Genomic DNA, 16,308 nt, shown 5'->3' with positions numbered 1-16,308 from the left:
GATTTCTCTCTTAACTCTACTCCGGCAAGCTCTATACTCTTCAAGGGATCCACTTGATCCCAGCTGCCTATGCATGTCATATGCCTCCTTCTTCTTTCTGACTTGGGCCTCAATCTCCCGAGTCATCCAAGGTTCCCTACTTCTACCAGCCTTGCCCTTCACTTTATAAGGAATGTGCTTACCCTGAACCCTGGTTAACACACTTTTGAAAGCCTCCCACTTACCAGACGTCCCTTTGCCTGCCAACAGACTCTCCCAATCAACTTCTGAAAGTTCCTGTCTAATACCATCAAAATTGGCCTTTCCCCAATTTAGAATTTTAACTTTTGGGCCAGACCTATCCTTCTCCATAGCTATCTTAAAACTAATGGAATTATGATCACTGGTCCCAAAGTGATCCCTCACTAACACTTCTGTCACCTGCCCTTCCTTATTTCCCAAGAGGAGGTCAAGTTTTGCCCCCTCTCTAGTCGGGCCATCCACATTCCTCCTGAATACACTCAACAAATTTCTCTCCATCCAAGCCCCTAATGCTATGGCTGTCCCAGTCAATGTTGGGAAAGTTAAAGTCCCCTACTATTACCACCCTATTTTTCTTGCAGCTGTCTGTAATCTCCTTACATATTTGCTCCTCAATTTCCCGTTGACTATTTGGGGGTCTGTAGTACAATCCTATCAAAGTGATCTCTCCCTTCTTATTTTTCAGTTCTACCCATATAGACTCAGTGGGCGAACCCTCGGATATATCCCCTCTCACTACTGCCGTGATGTTCTCCCTAATCAAGAACGCAACTCCCCCTCCTCTCTTACCTCCTGCTCTATCTTTCCTATAGCATCTGTACCCTGGAACATTGAGCTGCCAGTCCTGCCCCTCCCTTAGCCATGTTTCAGTAATAGCTATAACATCCCAGTCCCATGTACCCATCCATGCCCTGAGTTCATCTGCCTTGCCCATCAGACTTCTTGCATTGAAATAAATGCAGTTTAATCTAGACTTCCCTTGGTCTTCGCCCTGCTTTCTCAGACCATCTGTCCGGTCATGTTCTGTACACTCTCCCTTACTGTCTTTTGTTTCTGTCACCACTTTATTTCCCACTGACTTCCTGCATCGGTTCCCATCCCCCTGCCACATTAGTTTAAACCCTCCCCAACAGCACTAGCAAACACTCCCCCTAGGACATTGGTTCCAGTCCTGCCCAGATGCAGACCGTCCAATTTGTACTGGTCCCACCTCCCCCAGAACCGGTTCCAATGGCCCAGGAATTTGAATCCCTCCCTCTTGCACCATCTCTCAAGCCACGTATTCATCCTAGCTATCCTATCCTTCCTACTCTGACTAGCCCGTCCTGAGATTACTACCTTTGAGGTCCTACTCTTTAGTTTAACTCCTAACTCCCTAAATTCAGCTTGTAGGACCTCATCCTGTTTTTTACCTATATCGTTGGTGCCTATATGCACCACGACAACTGGCTGTTCACCCTCCCCCTCCAGAATGTCCTGCAGCCGCTCCGAGACATCCTTGACCCTTGCACCAGGGAGGCAACATACCATCCTGGAGTCTCGGTTGCGTCCGCAGAAACGCCTGTCTATTCCCCTTACAATCGAGTCCCCTATCACTATAGCTCTGCCACTCTTTTTCCTGCCCTCCTGTGCAGCAGAGCCAGCCACGGTGCCATGAACCTGGCCACTGCCACCTTCCCCTGGTGAGTCATCTCCCCCAACAGTATCCAAAACGGTATACCTGTTTTGGAGGGAGATGACCGCAGGGGACCCCTGCACTGCCTTCCTACTCTTCCTGTCTGTTGGTCACCCATTCACTATCTCCCTCAGTAATTTTTATCTGCGGTGTGACCAACTCACTGAACGTGCTACCCACGACTTTCTCAGCATCGCGGATGCTCCAAAGTGAGTCCATCCGCAGCTCCAGAGCTGTCAAGCGGTCAAACAGTAGCTGCAGCTGGACACACTTCCCGCAGGTGAATGAATCAGGGATACAGGAAGGATCCCTGAATTCCCACATCCCACAAGAGGAACATGACACAGCTGTGGGATCTCCTGCCATGACTTAGCCCTTAAGTTAGCTTAACAACTACAATGTCAAGAGAAAAAAAAGGAAAGAAAAACTACTTACCACTCCCTTTAAGGAGTTTACTCCTTTAAATTGTTCTTAATTTAGAGAATGTTAACTACACTAGGGACCTTGATTCACTAAAAAAAACGCTACTTCCTATAAGACCTGCAGACCTTCCCTTTCTTTTTACTTTAGTTACTGTAGGTAAGTAGAAATACTCACCTGAACCTACTCACCAATCAGGTGCCTCCCGTGTCGCGTCCCGATCTGATTCCTGACGTCACTTCGAACTCGGTCGCAGCTCCGCTCCGCTCGGCTCCTCTCAGCGCTCTGAAATCCCGCCTTTTATCGGACGCTCCCTCCGCTCAGCTGTTCTCAGCGCTCTGAAATCCCGCCTTTTATCGGACGCTCCCTCCGCTCGGCTCCTCTCAGCGCTCTGAAATCCCGCCTTTTATCGGACGCTCCCTCCGTTCGGCTCGGCTCCTCTCAGCACTCTGAAATCCCGCCTTTTATCGGACGCTCCCTCCGCTCGGCTCCTCTCAGCTTTGAGGAAGTAACGGGCAGGGTGGATAAAGGGGAACCAATGGATGCAGTATATTTGGATTTCCAAAAGGCATTCGATAAGGTGCCACATAAAAGATTACTGCACAAGAGCTCATGGTGTTGGGGGTAATATATTGGCATGGATAGAGGATTGGCTAACAGAAAACAAAGAGTCGGGATAAAAGGGTCATTTTCAAAATGGCAATCTGTAACTAGTGGGGCGCTGCAGGGATCAGTGCTGGGGCCTCAACTATTTACAATATATATCAATGACTTGGATGAAGGAACAGAGTGTCTTGTGGCCAAATTTGCTGCTGATACAGATAGGTGGAAAAGCAAGTCGCAACGAGGACACAAAGTGTCTGCAAAGGGATATTGACAGGTTAAGCGAATGGGCAAAAATGTCAGATGGAATATAATGTGGGAAAATGTGAAGTCATCCACTTTGGGAGGAAAAATAAAAAAGCAAAATATTATTTGAATGGAGAAATACTACAAAATGCTGCGGTAGAGGGATCTGGGTGTCCTTGTACATGAAACACGAAAAGTCAACATACAAGTGCAGCAGGTAATCCTGAAGGCAAATGGAATACTAGCCTTTATTTCTAAGGGGATGGAGTATAAAGGCAGGGAAGTCATACTACAACTGTACAGGGTGCGGGTGAGACCACACCTGGAGTACTGTGTACAGTTCTGGTGCCCTTATTTAAGGAAGGACATACTTACATTGGAGGCAGTTCAAAGATTCACTAGGTTGTCTTATGAGAAAAGATTGAACAGGTTGGGTCTATACTCATTGGAGTTTAGAAGAATGAGAGATCTTATTGAAACATACAAGATTTTGAGGGGACTCGATAGGGTAGATGCTGAGAGGATGTTACCCCTCATGGGGGAATCTAAAACTAGGGGGCATAGTCTCAGAATAAGGGGTTGCCCATTTAAGACGGAACGGAGGAGGAATTTCTTCTCCCAGAGGGTCGTGAATCTTTGGAATTCTTTACCTCAAAAAGCTGTGGAGGCTGAGTCATTGAATACATTCAAGGCTGAGTTGGACAAATTTTTGATCAGCAAGAGAGTCAAAGGATATGGGGAAAAGGCGGGAAAGTGGAGTTGAGGTAAAAATCAGATTAGCCACGATCTCATTAAATGGCGGAGCAGGCTCGAGGGGCCTAATGGCCTACTCCTATCGCTTATGGACTTCAACAGGAGGAAACAGACTATCCACAGTAAACTGGGTAAAACTGTTAAGGGGTAAAACGTCAGATCAGTGGGAGGTGTTCAAAAAGAATTTAACGTGATACAGAACCAGTTTATAAGGGGCAAGAGCTTTACTTGCCAAAAAAAAATAGCCATGGATGACGAAAGAGGTAAGGGACAACATAAAACTAAAAGAAAAAGCATGCAAAAAAATAGCACAGATCCTGGCGACTGGGAGAGATACAAAGAACAGCAAAGGGTTGTTACTAAGAGCTACAAAAAGGGAGTATGAAAAGAAACTTGCAAGGGATATCAAAATCAGTATGAAAATTTTTTACAATTATATTAGAAAAAAGGGTGGTCAAGAGCAATGTCAAGAATTAAAATTGATAATTGTGATATTGTAAATGAAAATAAGGAAATGGCAGACATGTTAAATAATTACTGTCAGTATTTACAGTAATGTACAGGGCACAATTTCCAAATTTGTAGGTGATACAACTTGGAAGTGTGGTGAACATTAAGATAGTGATAGACTTCGAGGATATAGACAGGTTGAGAGGAGATTTGATAGGAGGTATTTAAAATCATGATGGGTCTAGACAGAATAGATGGAGGGAAACTGTTCCCATTGGCAGAAGGGTCAAGAACCAGAGGACATAGATTTACAGTGACTGACAAAAGAACCAAAGGTGACGAGGAAAAACTTTTTTTTTTAAACACACAGCGAGTGGTTAGGATCTGGAATGTATTGCCAGAAGGGGTGATTGAGGCAGATTCAATTATGGCTTTCAAAAGGAACTGTATAAGTACTTGAAAGGAAAAAAAACTGCAGGACTATGGGGATGGTGTGGGGGGGGGGGGTAGGGGGGGGGGGGGTGTGGCCGCCTCCTATGCTGTAACCTTTCCATGATTCTATAGGAAGAGGATAGCATGCCAGATGCCCCAATGAAATTAATTTTGAATCAGGGATGGGAACTCACCATAACATAAGCAAATTAATAGTAATGAAAATAATAGCACTAAAGTGTGACAAATCGCCAGGACCAGATCGTTTTGATCCCAGGGTTTTAAGGAAGTAGGTGAGAACATTACAGATACCCTAATTATAATCTTCCAAAGTTCTCTTGATTCAGGAACTGTTCCTTTAGATTCAAAAATTGCACATCACTCCACTATTACAGAGGGAAACCAGGGAATTATAGACCAGTTAACCTAATATTTGTCAGGAAATTACTTTAGTCTATAATTAAGGATGGAGTGACTGAACATCTTGAAAATTTTCCACTTATCATAGGCAGCTTGGATTGGTAAATTGAACCTGATTGAATTTTTTGAAGATGCCTATAGTGGGAATGTCTATGGATGTTGTTTATACAGACTTCCAGAAGGCATTTGATGAAGTCCCTTATAAGACTGTTAGCTAAAGCTTATGGAATTGAGGGCAAATTATTGACCTGGTTAAGAAATTAGCTGAGCAGCTGGAGACAGGGATAATGGGCAGCTACTCAAATTGGCAGGATGTGACTAGTGGTGGGGGCCTCAACTATTCACTATTAATGACTTCCATGATGGGATAGAGAGCCACATCTCCAAGTTCACCGTTGACAAAGATAGGCAGCATTGTAAGCAGTGTAGATGGAAGCATAAAATTAGAGTGATTAATAGATTAAGTGAATGGGCAAAACAGTGGCAAATGGATTTCAGTGTAGGCAAGTGTGAGGTCATCCACTTTGGACCTAAAAAGAATAGATTGGAGTACTTTCTAAATGGTGAGAAGTTCATAACAGTGGAGGTCCAAATAGTTTTAGGGGTCCATGATCATTAAAATTTCACAGATAGGTACAGAAAATAATCAAAAAAGCTAATGGAATGCTGGCCTTTATATCTAGAGGACTAGAATACAAGGAGGCAGAAGTTATGCCACAGCTATACAAAGCACTGGAGTAATATTCAGTTCTGGGCATTGCATCTTAGAAAGGATATCATGGCCTTGGAGGGAGTGCAGATTTGCTAGAATGATACCTGGACTCCAAGGGTTAAATTACAATGAGATTACACAAACTAGGGTTGTATTCCCTGGAATTTAGAAGATTAAGAGGTAATTGATCAAAGTTTAAAGACATTAAAGGGAACTGATAGGATAGATAGAAACTATTTCCACTGGTTGGAGTCTAAAAATTAGAGCCAGGACTTTGACATTAGGAAACACTACCACCCTTTGTGTAGAGGTTTGGAATTCTACTGCATACAGCAGGTGATGCTAGCTCAATTGTTAACAAAAATCTATCACTCAGATTTAAAATTAACTGAAGGTATATGGGATACAGTGGGTATATGGAGTTAAGTCATAGATCAGCCATCTCATTGAATGGCAGAACAGGCTTCAGGGCTAAATGTCCTATGTTCTCTCAAGTTGCAGTCTTTGCTATTTAAATGACCCAAATGTAACTGTGCACACAACTGTCTAGTCTCCCTTATACAAGTATAGAATGCAGTGTGAAAGGAGTGTAAAACCCAAGACTGAACGATGCACATTAGGACTTGGTTAACTTCAGCTTTCAGGAGCAGAGTCTAAAAATTAGAAATCACAGCCCATAACTAACCAGAAGCAAGATGGCCCAAACCCTGGTTAGCAGGGTGGGTAACCACTGACACCTAGAATGGCTCACACTGCCAGGGATGATCAATGACCACCAACACCCAGGTCTCACTATAGTACAGGGGAAGCCCAGTAGTAGGTGATGAACCTGGTAAGGCAGAGGATATGAAAATAAGAGCAGGGCCTTGTTTAAAAAGTATAGAGAGTCCCACCCAACAGTAGGCCACACAGTTAGCACAAGGGATCAGGAGTGGATAGAAGCATGTTGGTACTAAGGGAAACCCAAAGCTTCCTTGTTTACCTAGAAAAATTTTTTCCAGTATAGGTTGCAGTGCTGAAGCACTTGTTAAGGCTTGTCTAGCCCAGTTACAGCATTCTGACAAGATTTGGCCACTGACCATATAGCAGAAATCCTTGCATCCTCTGCCTTGTGCAGAGAATGCACTACCTTGAATCTTCTGCTGAAACCCTTGCAAACCATTTAGTCACCCTCTGCCTTGGAGATGAGAACTAATTACCTCAGCCGGTGTAGTTAAACCTAGTATTCCCTGTATTGCTACAAACAGGAACCAGAGGGCTTTCTGCTCACTGGGCTGAAATGGTTACTATGGTTGAGGCAGTAGCCATTTTTAAATGGGCCATCTTAGGGAAGCTTACATATCTAAGGACAGTGCTCAGTCTTAAGGAAATCCTCTGGCCAGGTGTGGGGGCTACCTGGCTTTTTTATAGAACGGGTACATTCCACAGCAAGCATCATCAGATAGGGTTTAGAATTAATATCTGGTCTGGAACAAGACAACTGTTTTGAGTAGTGCTGCTTTACTCAAGGTCATGATCCCTAACTAGCACTTGGGCAGATGTTCTAGTCAATTAACCAGTGCTGACATCCTTCAATGCCAGGTGAGAGGCCAAACTAGTGACTGATGATAGAACCAGGAGACCACCTCTTCAGCCCTACAGGAAATGCAACTCAAGTAAAGATTCCTAAGGGACTATGCAGGCTTTCCTATCTGATCAGGAAATGGAGGGGTGTTTGTGCAGAGCTGGATCCAGTTGAATGTCAGCTTTGCTTTTCAGCAAATAAGTCAGCCAACCCCTGGTCTTGATGTCTGGAGCATGTTTCACACTGACAAGCAATAGAGTGATACAGGGAGTTGGTTATTTCTGGCATATAAACTAAAGCCCATTGATCAGACAATAAGGGAAGCAAAATCACAACCCAAGTGATTTAAAACATTTCTAAAAAGTTCTGGAGAGAACTCCCTTCAAGACAAATACATGCCACCAATGATCAGAACCACAGGTGTACTTTAAAGCAAGAACAGGGAAAATCTACTACTGCCCAAAAACACTTCAGGCCAGCACCCCAATGGAGTGAAAAGCTCTTATTTGTACCCACATTGACATTTGCAGCTCTACCACCTGAAGATTAGGAACACAAGACCACACATGAATAATGACCATTCCAAGGCAAGTTGTGCTGTGCTAATTTAATGGTCAAACAAGATTTTTTTTTTTTTACAGGAGCAAGTTTCCCTCCATACAAAGGTTTCAGAACATTAGCTGTCACACAACAGCCTGAATTTGGATTTAATGATGTTGCCAACAAAACATGATTAAGTGTATGCATTCTGCCTAGAGTGCTGGCAGTCATGTCTGAAAGCCACTGTCTTTGCTGAACTGAACTGTGAAACATTCTGCAGGGCTGCCACTGTTTTGCCAAGTCCAAAACGAGACAGAATTCAGACAGGCGGGTCACAGCCTGAATTCTGTTTGCTCTACTGACCATGAAAATTTATTGAAAACCTTCTGCAGAGAATATGCAACTGGGGGGAAATTGATCACACATTCTTTCTGCCCAATTCACAGGATTGAACTTTGGACAATCCACTGACTGTTGGGCAGAAAAATCAGGAAAGTGGCAACCCTACTGAATAGAGTAGCAACCAGCTTGGTCACTTGTGCAGATCAATGGAAATCTTCTGTATCAATACAGTGACACTGATTCAAACTAAATCAAATATACCAACTTACATTTTACAAGTTTTCACTTTCACAATGATCAATGTCTGCCAAGAAATCCAGGATGTCTTAAAAATATTACCCTCCCTCAAAAAACCTCTTGTTTTACAGGTTGTAAAATTAATACTTATGGACTATAAAAATGTATTCCAGGATGAAAAGGCAGGCAAGTCTTCTGGAGACAGGCCAGAGTCTCACTACTAAGGGGCTCTGCTCACATGTTGGGTTGGCAGTCAATCTGCATCCCAGTGGCAGAAGCTGATCCCAGAATGACAATGTGATTGGAGCTCTGTACCAAAACTTCCAATTCACAAATGAAATCTGCTCATTAACTTCCTCACTAGGGGGAAAAGTCTCCTTCCAGGATTCCTCCCACCAAGAGAAAACATTTTACAATTTCTATTGCAAGGGAGAAGGTTAATAGCACCCATAAGTATTACATCGACATGTATACAGTGATTCCAATTGTACAAGTCAATGACTCAAATAGCATCAGGTTACAACTGAAATTTTATACAGCATTCAAGATAGAAATGCAGAACACATGAACAGTGTAGAGTATAGGAAGAAAAGAACATTAGACACAGGTCTCAGTGAAATGAATAGATTCTTAGCTCTGACCACAATACTGCTTAGGCAACCTCTTCATCCTCCTCAAATTCACCCTCTTCCTCAGCTGTGGCATCCTGATATTGCTGGTACTCAGATACCAGGTCATTCATGTTGCTCTCAGCCTCAGTAAACTCCATCTCATCCATGCCCTCACCAGTGTACCAATGCAAGAAGGCTTTCCTCCGGAACATGGCAGTGAACTGCTCAGAGATGCGCTTAAACAGCTCCTGAATGGCTGTGCTGTTGCCAATGAAGGTGGCAGACATCTTGAGGCCTCTAGGTGGGATGTCACAGACAGCAGTCTTGACATTATTGGGGATCCATTCAACAAAATAGCTGCTGTTTTTGTTCTGTACGTTCAACATTTGTTCATCCACCTCCTTCATTGACATGCGGCCCCGGAAAATGGCAGCAACGGTCAGGTAGCGGCCGTGCCGAGGGTCACAGGCGGCCATCATGTTCTTGGCGTCGAACATCTGTTGGGTGAGCTCGGGTACGGTGAGGGCGCGGTAATGCTGGCTACCACGGCTGGTCAGAGGAGCAAAGCCGGGGATGAAGAAGTGCAGACGGGGGAAGGGGACCATGTTCACTGCTAGTTTACGCAGGTCAGCATTGAGCTGACCAGGGAAACGCAGACAGGTCGTTACACCACTCATGGTGGCTGATACAAGGTGGTTCAGATCACCATAAGTGGGAGTGGTGAGTTTGAGGGTTCGGAAACAGATGTCATACAGAGCCTCATTATCAATACAGAAGGTCTCATCAGTGTTCTCCACAAGCTGATGGACAGACAGAGTCGCATTATAAGGCTCTACTACAGTGTCTGATACTTTTGGTGAAGGCACAACGCTGAAAGTATTCATGATTCTGTCAGGGTATTCTTCACGGATCTTGCTAATAAGGAGTGTGCCCATGCCAGAGCCTGTACCACCACCCAGTGAGTGGGTGAGCTGAAATCCCTGGAGGCAATCACACCCCTCGGACTCCTTCCTCACCACATCCAGAACGGAGTCAACCAATTCAGCTCCTTCAGTGTAGTGACCTTTAGCCCAGTTGTTACCAGCGCCGCTTTGTCCTAGAACAAAGGATGCCAAGTTTTTAAACTATATTATAGAAAACAGAATATGCAAAAGAAATAAAGGTCTAGTTTTAACATTGCAGATTACACTGAGCATACAAGCAAATACAACTGAGAACCAGTGGTCCACACTACCCCAATTTTGAAGAGTTCTCCTTGACGTTCTTGTAAAGCTTCCCACCATTGTCTTTTTGCAAACTACACTGGTCAAAGTGCAATTCAACTGTTCTAAACTATAAGTGAGCCATCATTTGTCCATCGAACCAGTGACCAGTTTCAGCACATACCACCACCTTCTCCCCTCCCCCCAGGTTGAAGTCAATGGCTCTACACAAGAGCTACCAACCAGTTGCAGTATTCGCACAAGCTTCACTTACCGAACACAAAGTTATCTGGTCTGAAGATCTGCCCAAAGGGTCCAGAACGAACAGAGTCCATAGTTCCAGGCTCCAGATCCACAAGGACAGCACGAGGCACATATTTGCCACCTGTATAAGTTTGAAACAGGTGAGATTGCTGCAAAAAGCAACCACAATCTAAAAATGTTTAAAGACATTGGATTAATACCTGAAGCCTCATTGTAATAGACATTAATCCTCTCCAACTGCAGGTCAGTGTCTCCATGATAGGTTCCAGTGGGGTCAATGCCATGTTCATCACTGATGACTTCCCAGAACTGAAGGAGGAAGATTACATTAATGTCAGACATTAGAAACTTAATGACCAACTGGTTTGGACAAGTACATGTTTGAACTCATTTATTCACAAAAATTATTTCAGGTTGAATCAGCTGCTTTCAGTACAATTCACTCCCACTTATATTGCAGAACCCCTTGTAATAGCATTTCCAATGTGTTTCAGCTCCCACTGATTTGGAACACATCATTTATGCTGCAAAGCACATTTCTCAGCACTGGTGGCAATACTAAAACTACAGTTGTGACTGCAATTCATTTTCTCACTGATCTTCCCAAATATCTGAGAGGTTAATTAAATACAAATGAAAATTATTTCTGGCCTCATGAACAAAGAGTATGGCCCCACCCACAGCCAGAAAAAGGGCAACTTGGGTTCACCACTTTATTTACATACAGCACAGTAGTCAAAGCTGCCTCTAGCAGCAGCAACATAAATTTGGCACCAGTTGAGCCAAATATGACTGGGTCATCACCACATTAACAAGGACTGTATACTTTACTGATACTGCCTGAGTCAAGATGGTTTTAACAAAACTCATCGAGCCAATTCAGAATTACAGGTCTTTAAATTTAAAAAGTGGAACTACTTCCCCCAAACAGCTCACAAATTTATCCAAGGACAAGCTAAGCCAGAGACCAGGAAACCCTCAGCACCCCTGCAATGAGGGGGCAGAAGAAAAAGATGCTGCTTGTAATTGATGTCCAAAGGAGTGTGTACAAGGCCATGATTGAGGTTAGCCATCACTCCACCCATGACTGATTAAATAACCTGCCAACACAAGCTTCACAAAGAACATAAGAGCAGCAGTAACAATGAGTACCCCAACAAGGAGTTAACACTTTCCAGTTGTAGAGGGGTGCAAGAGGAGAAAAACTGCAAGGGACAAAAAAAAATTCCCAAACATACCAATTGTTATCACAACCTCCCCTGACTTGTATGCTACTGTTTTGGCTATATAGTTTAATATGCTTTGTTGATTGTCCAACCAATGCAGAATAGCATCGAGTGTATGACACCTAGGTCCCTCAAAATCACAGCTATTTCAACACTGGACTATGTGCCATTTCCCTCCTTGACACACAATACTTACACTTGTCTGTTAAATTTCATCCATCATTGTTGTGCCTACATACATATTTTGCCTGACTCATTTTTGTTGCCCCCCAGTTTGATATCTGCAAATTTGACTTTTGCATTGTTTTTGAATCCAAGTCATTAATGTAAATTAGAAATGAGCCCTGGATCATTCAACTCAGTACTCCCCTCCTCACTCAAACATTACTTGTTACACATTATGTCTGTCATGCACAATTCTATCCTGAATTACTCCAACTTTGTGCTTAATATCCACACTGCAATCAGCCAGTACCAGTGAAAAGGAGGTGCGTGAGCTGCTGCTTGCCATCATGACACCCAAAGCTAGAAACCTATCCTGACTCCCCAATCCACCAATAAACTTGCAATGTTATTCCTTATTTATGAAGGGGCTGCTTTGTATGTCAATTGGAAGAATACCCAACTAGGTTAAACAGAGACAAGCAAACCACACTTACAGAACATCTGCGTTATACCCTGAAGGCCATCATTGAGACCATGTACATAATCAAGTCTCTTAGATAAAAATGTTTAAGGATAGTGGATATGGCAGATTATGCATCTAAAGATGGAGACAAGCCCACAAGGGAGGCATTCCAACTTATCACCATCCTCCATAAGCCACCTAGACAATAAAGTGGGACTCAAAAAGTGACCCTTCTAGGATATGAAGGCACAACTTCCTCTGCCAAGAAAACAAATTTGAAGTGATTCCAACAATGTTTGAAGGAGTGTGAGCTGCTCCATGTGACAAATCTTGCATTTAGAAATGGCCCCAGCATCAACCATCAAAACAGTAAAATGACAATCCCAATTACTCCAAGGTGATAGTGATGCAGGATCCACTTCAACCTGTGAAGATTTCATGCTAAGAAGCCATAGAACCCAAAGTTGTCTGAAGTGATGTGATTAGCTTCCCAACAGAAAACCAATCACTGGTCTCTAGTGTGCATACTTTTCTTTTTCTTCCTCTCCCAATGAGTCAAAGGGTAAAAATAAGACAGTATATGCTCAAGGGGGTGGCAAGGACAACTCAGTTATGCTATAAAGATACAGTATTGTTTTACCAGAACTCAGGTCTTACTCACTAACCACCAATAGCAAGGCAGTATGCCACATCAGCAATCTGAAATCAGCATATCAAACGGTGGATGCATCAGCTCATTAAGCAAGTGGAAAGTGGCTAAACCCCTAGAAAAGCACTTCCTATGGAAAACAACTGCAGTCACACTATATTCGCCATTGTATGATTAGGTGAATTTACTGAGGAAGTTTATAAAAAGTAATTTTTAAAACCAACCTAGAGAATGCAGAAGTTGAGACTAGGCCAATTCCTCAACCACTGGTATCAGGAACAAAACATTTTTCTTCCCACTCAGCTTGATCCTTTTTACAATTCAGATTTCATGGAGGACAGTACTAATGTTAATGTGGAATTGGGTTTGTGGCAACATGAAATACATGTTTAAATTATAAAAAAGGTGCTTGAGAGAAGGAGCGCATTGGATAGCTCTTTCTTTCAAAGAGCGGGCACAGGCACGATGGGCCGAATAGCCTCCCTCCATGCTGTATGAATCTACAAGTCAATCTTCAGCAAGGAGTGAACCACAATTCATAAGGAGCACAATGTAAAGCCCCCCCCCCCACCCAAATAAACTTCTAAAGGCTTCCAACACAAGGAAAGGCAGATGATGAAGCATCAGCCAAGTGGCAATGGCTAAGCTAAACTGGCTGGGAGTCATATGGATATAGGTAGGGCACCATGACATGTCTTATTTTGCAGAGCAGAGCCACAGCAGGGCTGCCCAACCCATACGCAGGATCCTATTGAGGAATACACCAAATTTTACACATGTATAGAATCAGAAACAAAGCTACTGTGAGATTTTACATATGGTATTTAGTGGGTGAAGTTCATTCCTTGTGGTAAGCAGCATTAAAAAACAGAACTAGTGAGATGGATTTGAACAGCTCAATTAAAAAATGAAATCAGCAAAAAAGAATCCTTTAATTTAAGTGCAGAGTCATTATTCAAAATGACCGCTCAATGTCTAGTTCCTGGCACAGGAACTGATCGGCTGTTTCCAATCGCAGCCAGTTCACTTTGCACAACCTCATCACCCCAGATTCCAAATATAGTAGCGATCCAATTAGCTCAAAACCCCTGACAAAACAATCCACTACTGCCTTAGGGAAGCTTTTTGGTTTGGCTCTGTACAGGCTAATCAATATCAAAGCAGGTAGCAGTCCCATAATCTTTCAACTGGTGGGCAGGGGAAGAACACATATCTGCAGGCAATTGATCAGAAAATGGAGGCCTCACCCTCAAAATGGGGGCCCCCACCATTGGTGGATGAAAGGGATGTGACCTTCATCCCCATTAACAAACCTTCAAAAAGAGAGCAGGGAATGTTCAGTTAAGAAACCACCTGCAAAGGGGTGGATCCTGCATCCCTATCAAACCCCATCCTTACTGCAGAGCTGTAACAAAAAAGGGAGGAACCCCAGCCTTCTGAATCCTGACTATATTGATAAACCCCATCTTTATTGAACAGCCTCATTAAACCCCCAGAAAACGAGAGGACACTAATGCATTTTAATCCCCTTCATTGATTTAAACGCCCCCCCCCCCCGCCAAGAGGAGCCCTATCCGTTTTAATCCCCACAAAAAAGGGAGGATCCCTCAGTTTTAATATCCGACTGCATTGATACACCCTCCCCCCCACAAAAGGAGCCCTGAGATTTAATCCCCACCTTCATTGATCAACACCCATTGTATTAAGGAGCCGCATGCCGATTAATAATCCCCATAAAGGAGCCCTATCCTTTGTAATCCCGACACCATCTGTATTAATAAAACCCAACAGGGGCGCTATGATTTCTATTCCCCGATTTAATTGATAATCCAAAAAAAACAACCTTTTAAGTCCCGATTTAATTGTTAAACCCCACCCTTATTCTCATTAATAAATCCCCACGAGGAGCCCGATCCTTAATCCGCAGCTTCATTAATAAAATGGGGGGGGGTTTAAGGCGAAGAGCCTCATGGTCATCAATAAACCTCCCACAAAGAGCCGACCCCGCTCTTTTATAATCCTCAACACCACTGATTTAAAAAAAAATTAAGAATTCTCAATAATCCCCATAAAATGGGGGATCGGCTCTTTATTCCCCCCCCCCCACCACCACCACTATGCGAAAGCGCGCCACGCCGCCGACTCCCGCTCAGACTCCATTACCAGGCCGGGCCCCTGCAGAGGCCGGACCCGCCCATCCCCCGTTAACACGCAGCAGAATCAGGGAGTGGCGCTGCGGAAACCATGTTGGAAAAAAAAACGCGGCACCCAGCTAGGCCCGACACCGCCTCGACCCCCCCCAAAACCACACACGCACAAACAGCCCGAACGGACTCTCCCACCCTCCGCACCACCCCACACACACACACACCTTGGCCCCGATCTGGTTGCCGCACTGGCCGGCTTGAAGGTGCACGATCTCCCGCATACTGACGGCTTCTTTTTTTTTCTTTCGCTCGCTCGCTCGCCTCCTCTCAGGGTGTGGGTTCCGGTTCCAATGGGGAACGACAAAAAAAAATTTTTAATCTATTTAAACAGACAACTGATTTACCGAGAGAGCCGCTTCGAGGGGAAAAACTGCGCGTCTGCTAGCCCGCGTCCGCCTTTATATAGCGGCCGCCGCGGCCCGCCCCCTGCCGCCGGTCCGTCCCCGCCTGTGATTGGCGGAGCGGGCCGTCAATCATCCCGCCCGCCCTTTTGCACACGGAGCGGGGGCCCGCTCGCCTTCCATTGGCCGCGAGACTGCTGCTTGGCCCAGAATCTGCCGCCTGGCCGCATTACGCCATTGAGGGTGGGATTGCCCCTCTGCAGCATCTGCGAAAAAAAAAGCGTAAGACACAATGAACCCACTCTCTCTCTCTTCAAAATTAATTTTTTTTAAAAAAAAGAAACCTTGTGTTTATTATATTTGCTTCAGAAACGTGTTCTTATCTCGTCACGGATGGACAAAGAGGGGGGGGGGAGAAACCCCTCAGATCATGTGCGGATCTAATGATCGCAGCACATTTACCCCCTATTTTTTTTTCCCCCCCTCCACCTTTTTTTTTTCCCCCCCCCCACCTTTTTTTTTTCCCTCTCCTGTCAGCAAAGGATGAACCTCGTGGCTCCTCTCTCGGTGACCAGACCTGGGCACAGGAGTCACGGGGTGGGTGGGTGGGTGGGTGTGGGGAGCTAGATAAGGACACGAGGGAGAAAGGAATATGCTGATGTAGTTTACGTGAAGTGAGGTAGGAGGAGGCTGTTGGGCCGAATGGCCTGTTTCCGTGCTGTAAAGTTCTATGTGACTCCAGTCCCTGTGAGCAGTCTGCGCCTC

At 44.3% G+C, this 16,308-nt stretch overlaps 1 protein-coding gene across 1 annotated transcript; it reads right to left on the bottom strand.

The window, feature by feature from the left end:
- Window positions 1-7,888: 7,888 nt before the first annotated feature.
- On the bottom strand, window positions 7,889-15,584 carry LOC137300458 (tubulin beta chain-like). The gene is made up of 4 exons (XM_067969522.1): window positions 15,367-15,584; window positions 10,693-10,801; window positions 10,503-10,613; window positions 7,889-10,122 (listed from the first exon to the last, which is right to left on the bottom strand). The coding sequence occupies exons 1-4, from the start codon at window positions 15,421-15,423 to the stop codon at window positions 9,068-9,070; spliced, it is 1,332 nt and encodes a 443-aa protein (XP_067825623.1). The 5' UTR covers window positions 15,424-15,584; the 3' UTR covers window positions 7,889-9,067.
- Window positions 15,585-16,308: the final 724 nt, after the last annotated feature.

The sequence above is a fragment of the Heptranchias perlo genome, chromosome 31 (assembly GCF_035084215.1).
Source record: "Heptranchias perlo isolate sHepPer1 chromosome 31, sHepPer1.hap1, whole genome shotgun sequence".
NCBI classification, from domain to species: Eukaryota; Metazoa; Chordata; class Chondrichthyes; order Hexanchiformes; family Hexanchidae; genus Heptranchias; species Heptranchias perlo.
Note: the sequence above shows the minus strand (reverse complement) of the source record. Positions and strands in the feature narration are given on the sequence as shown.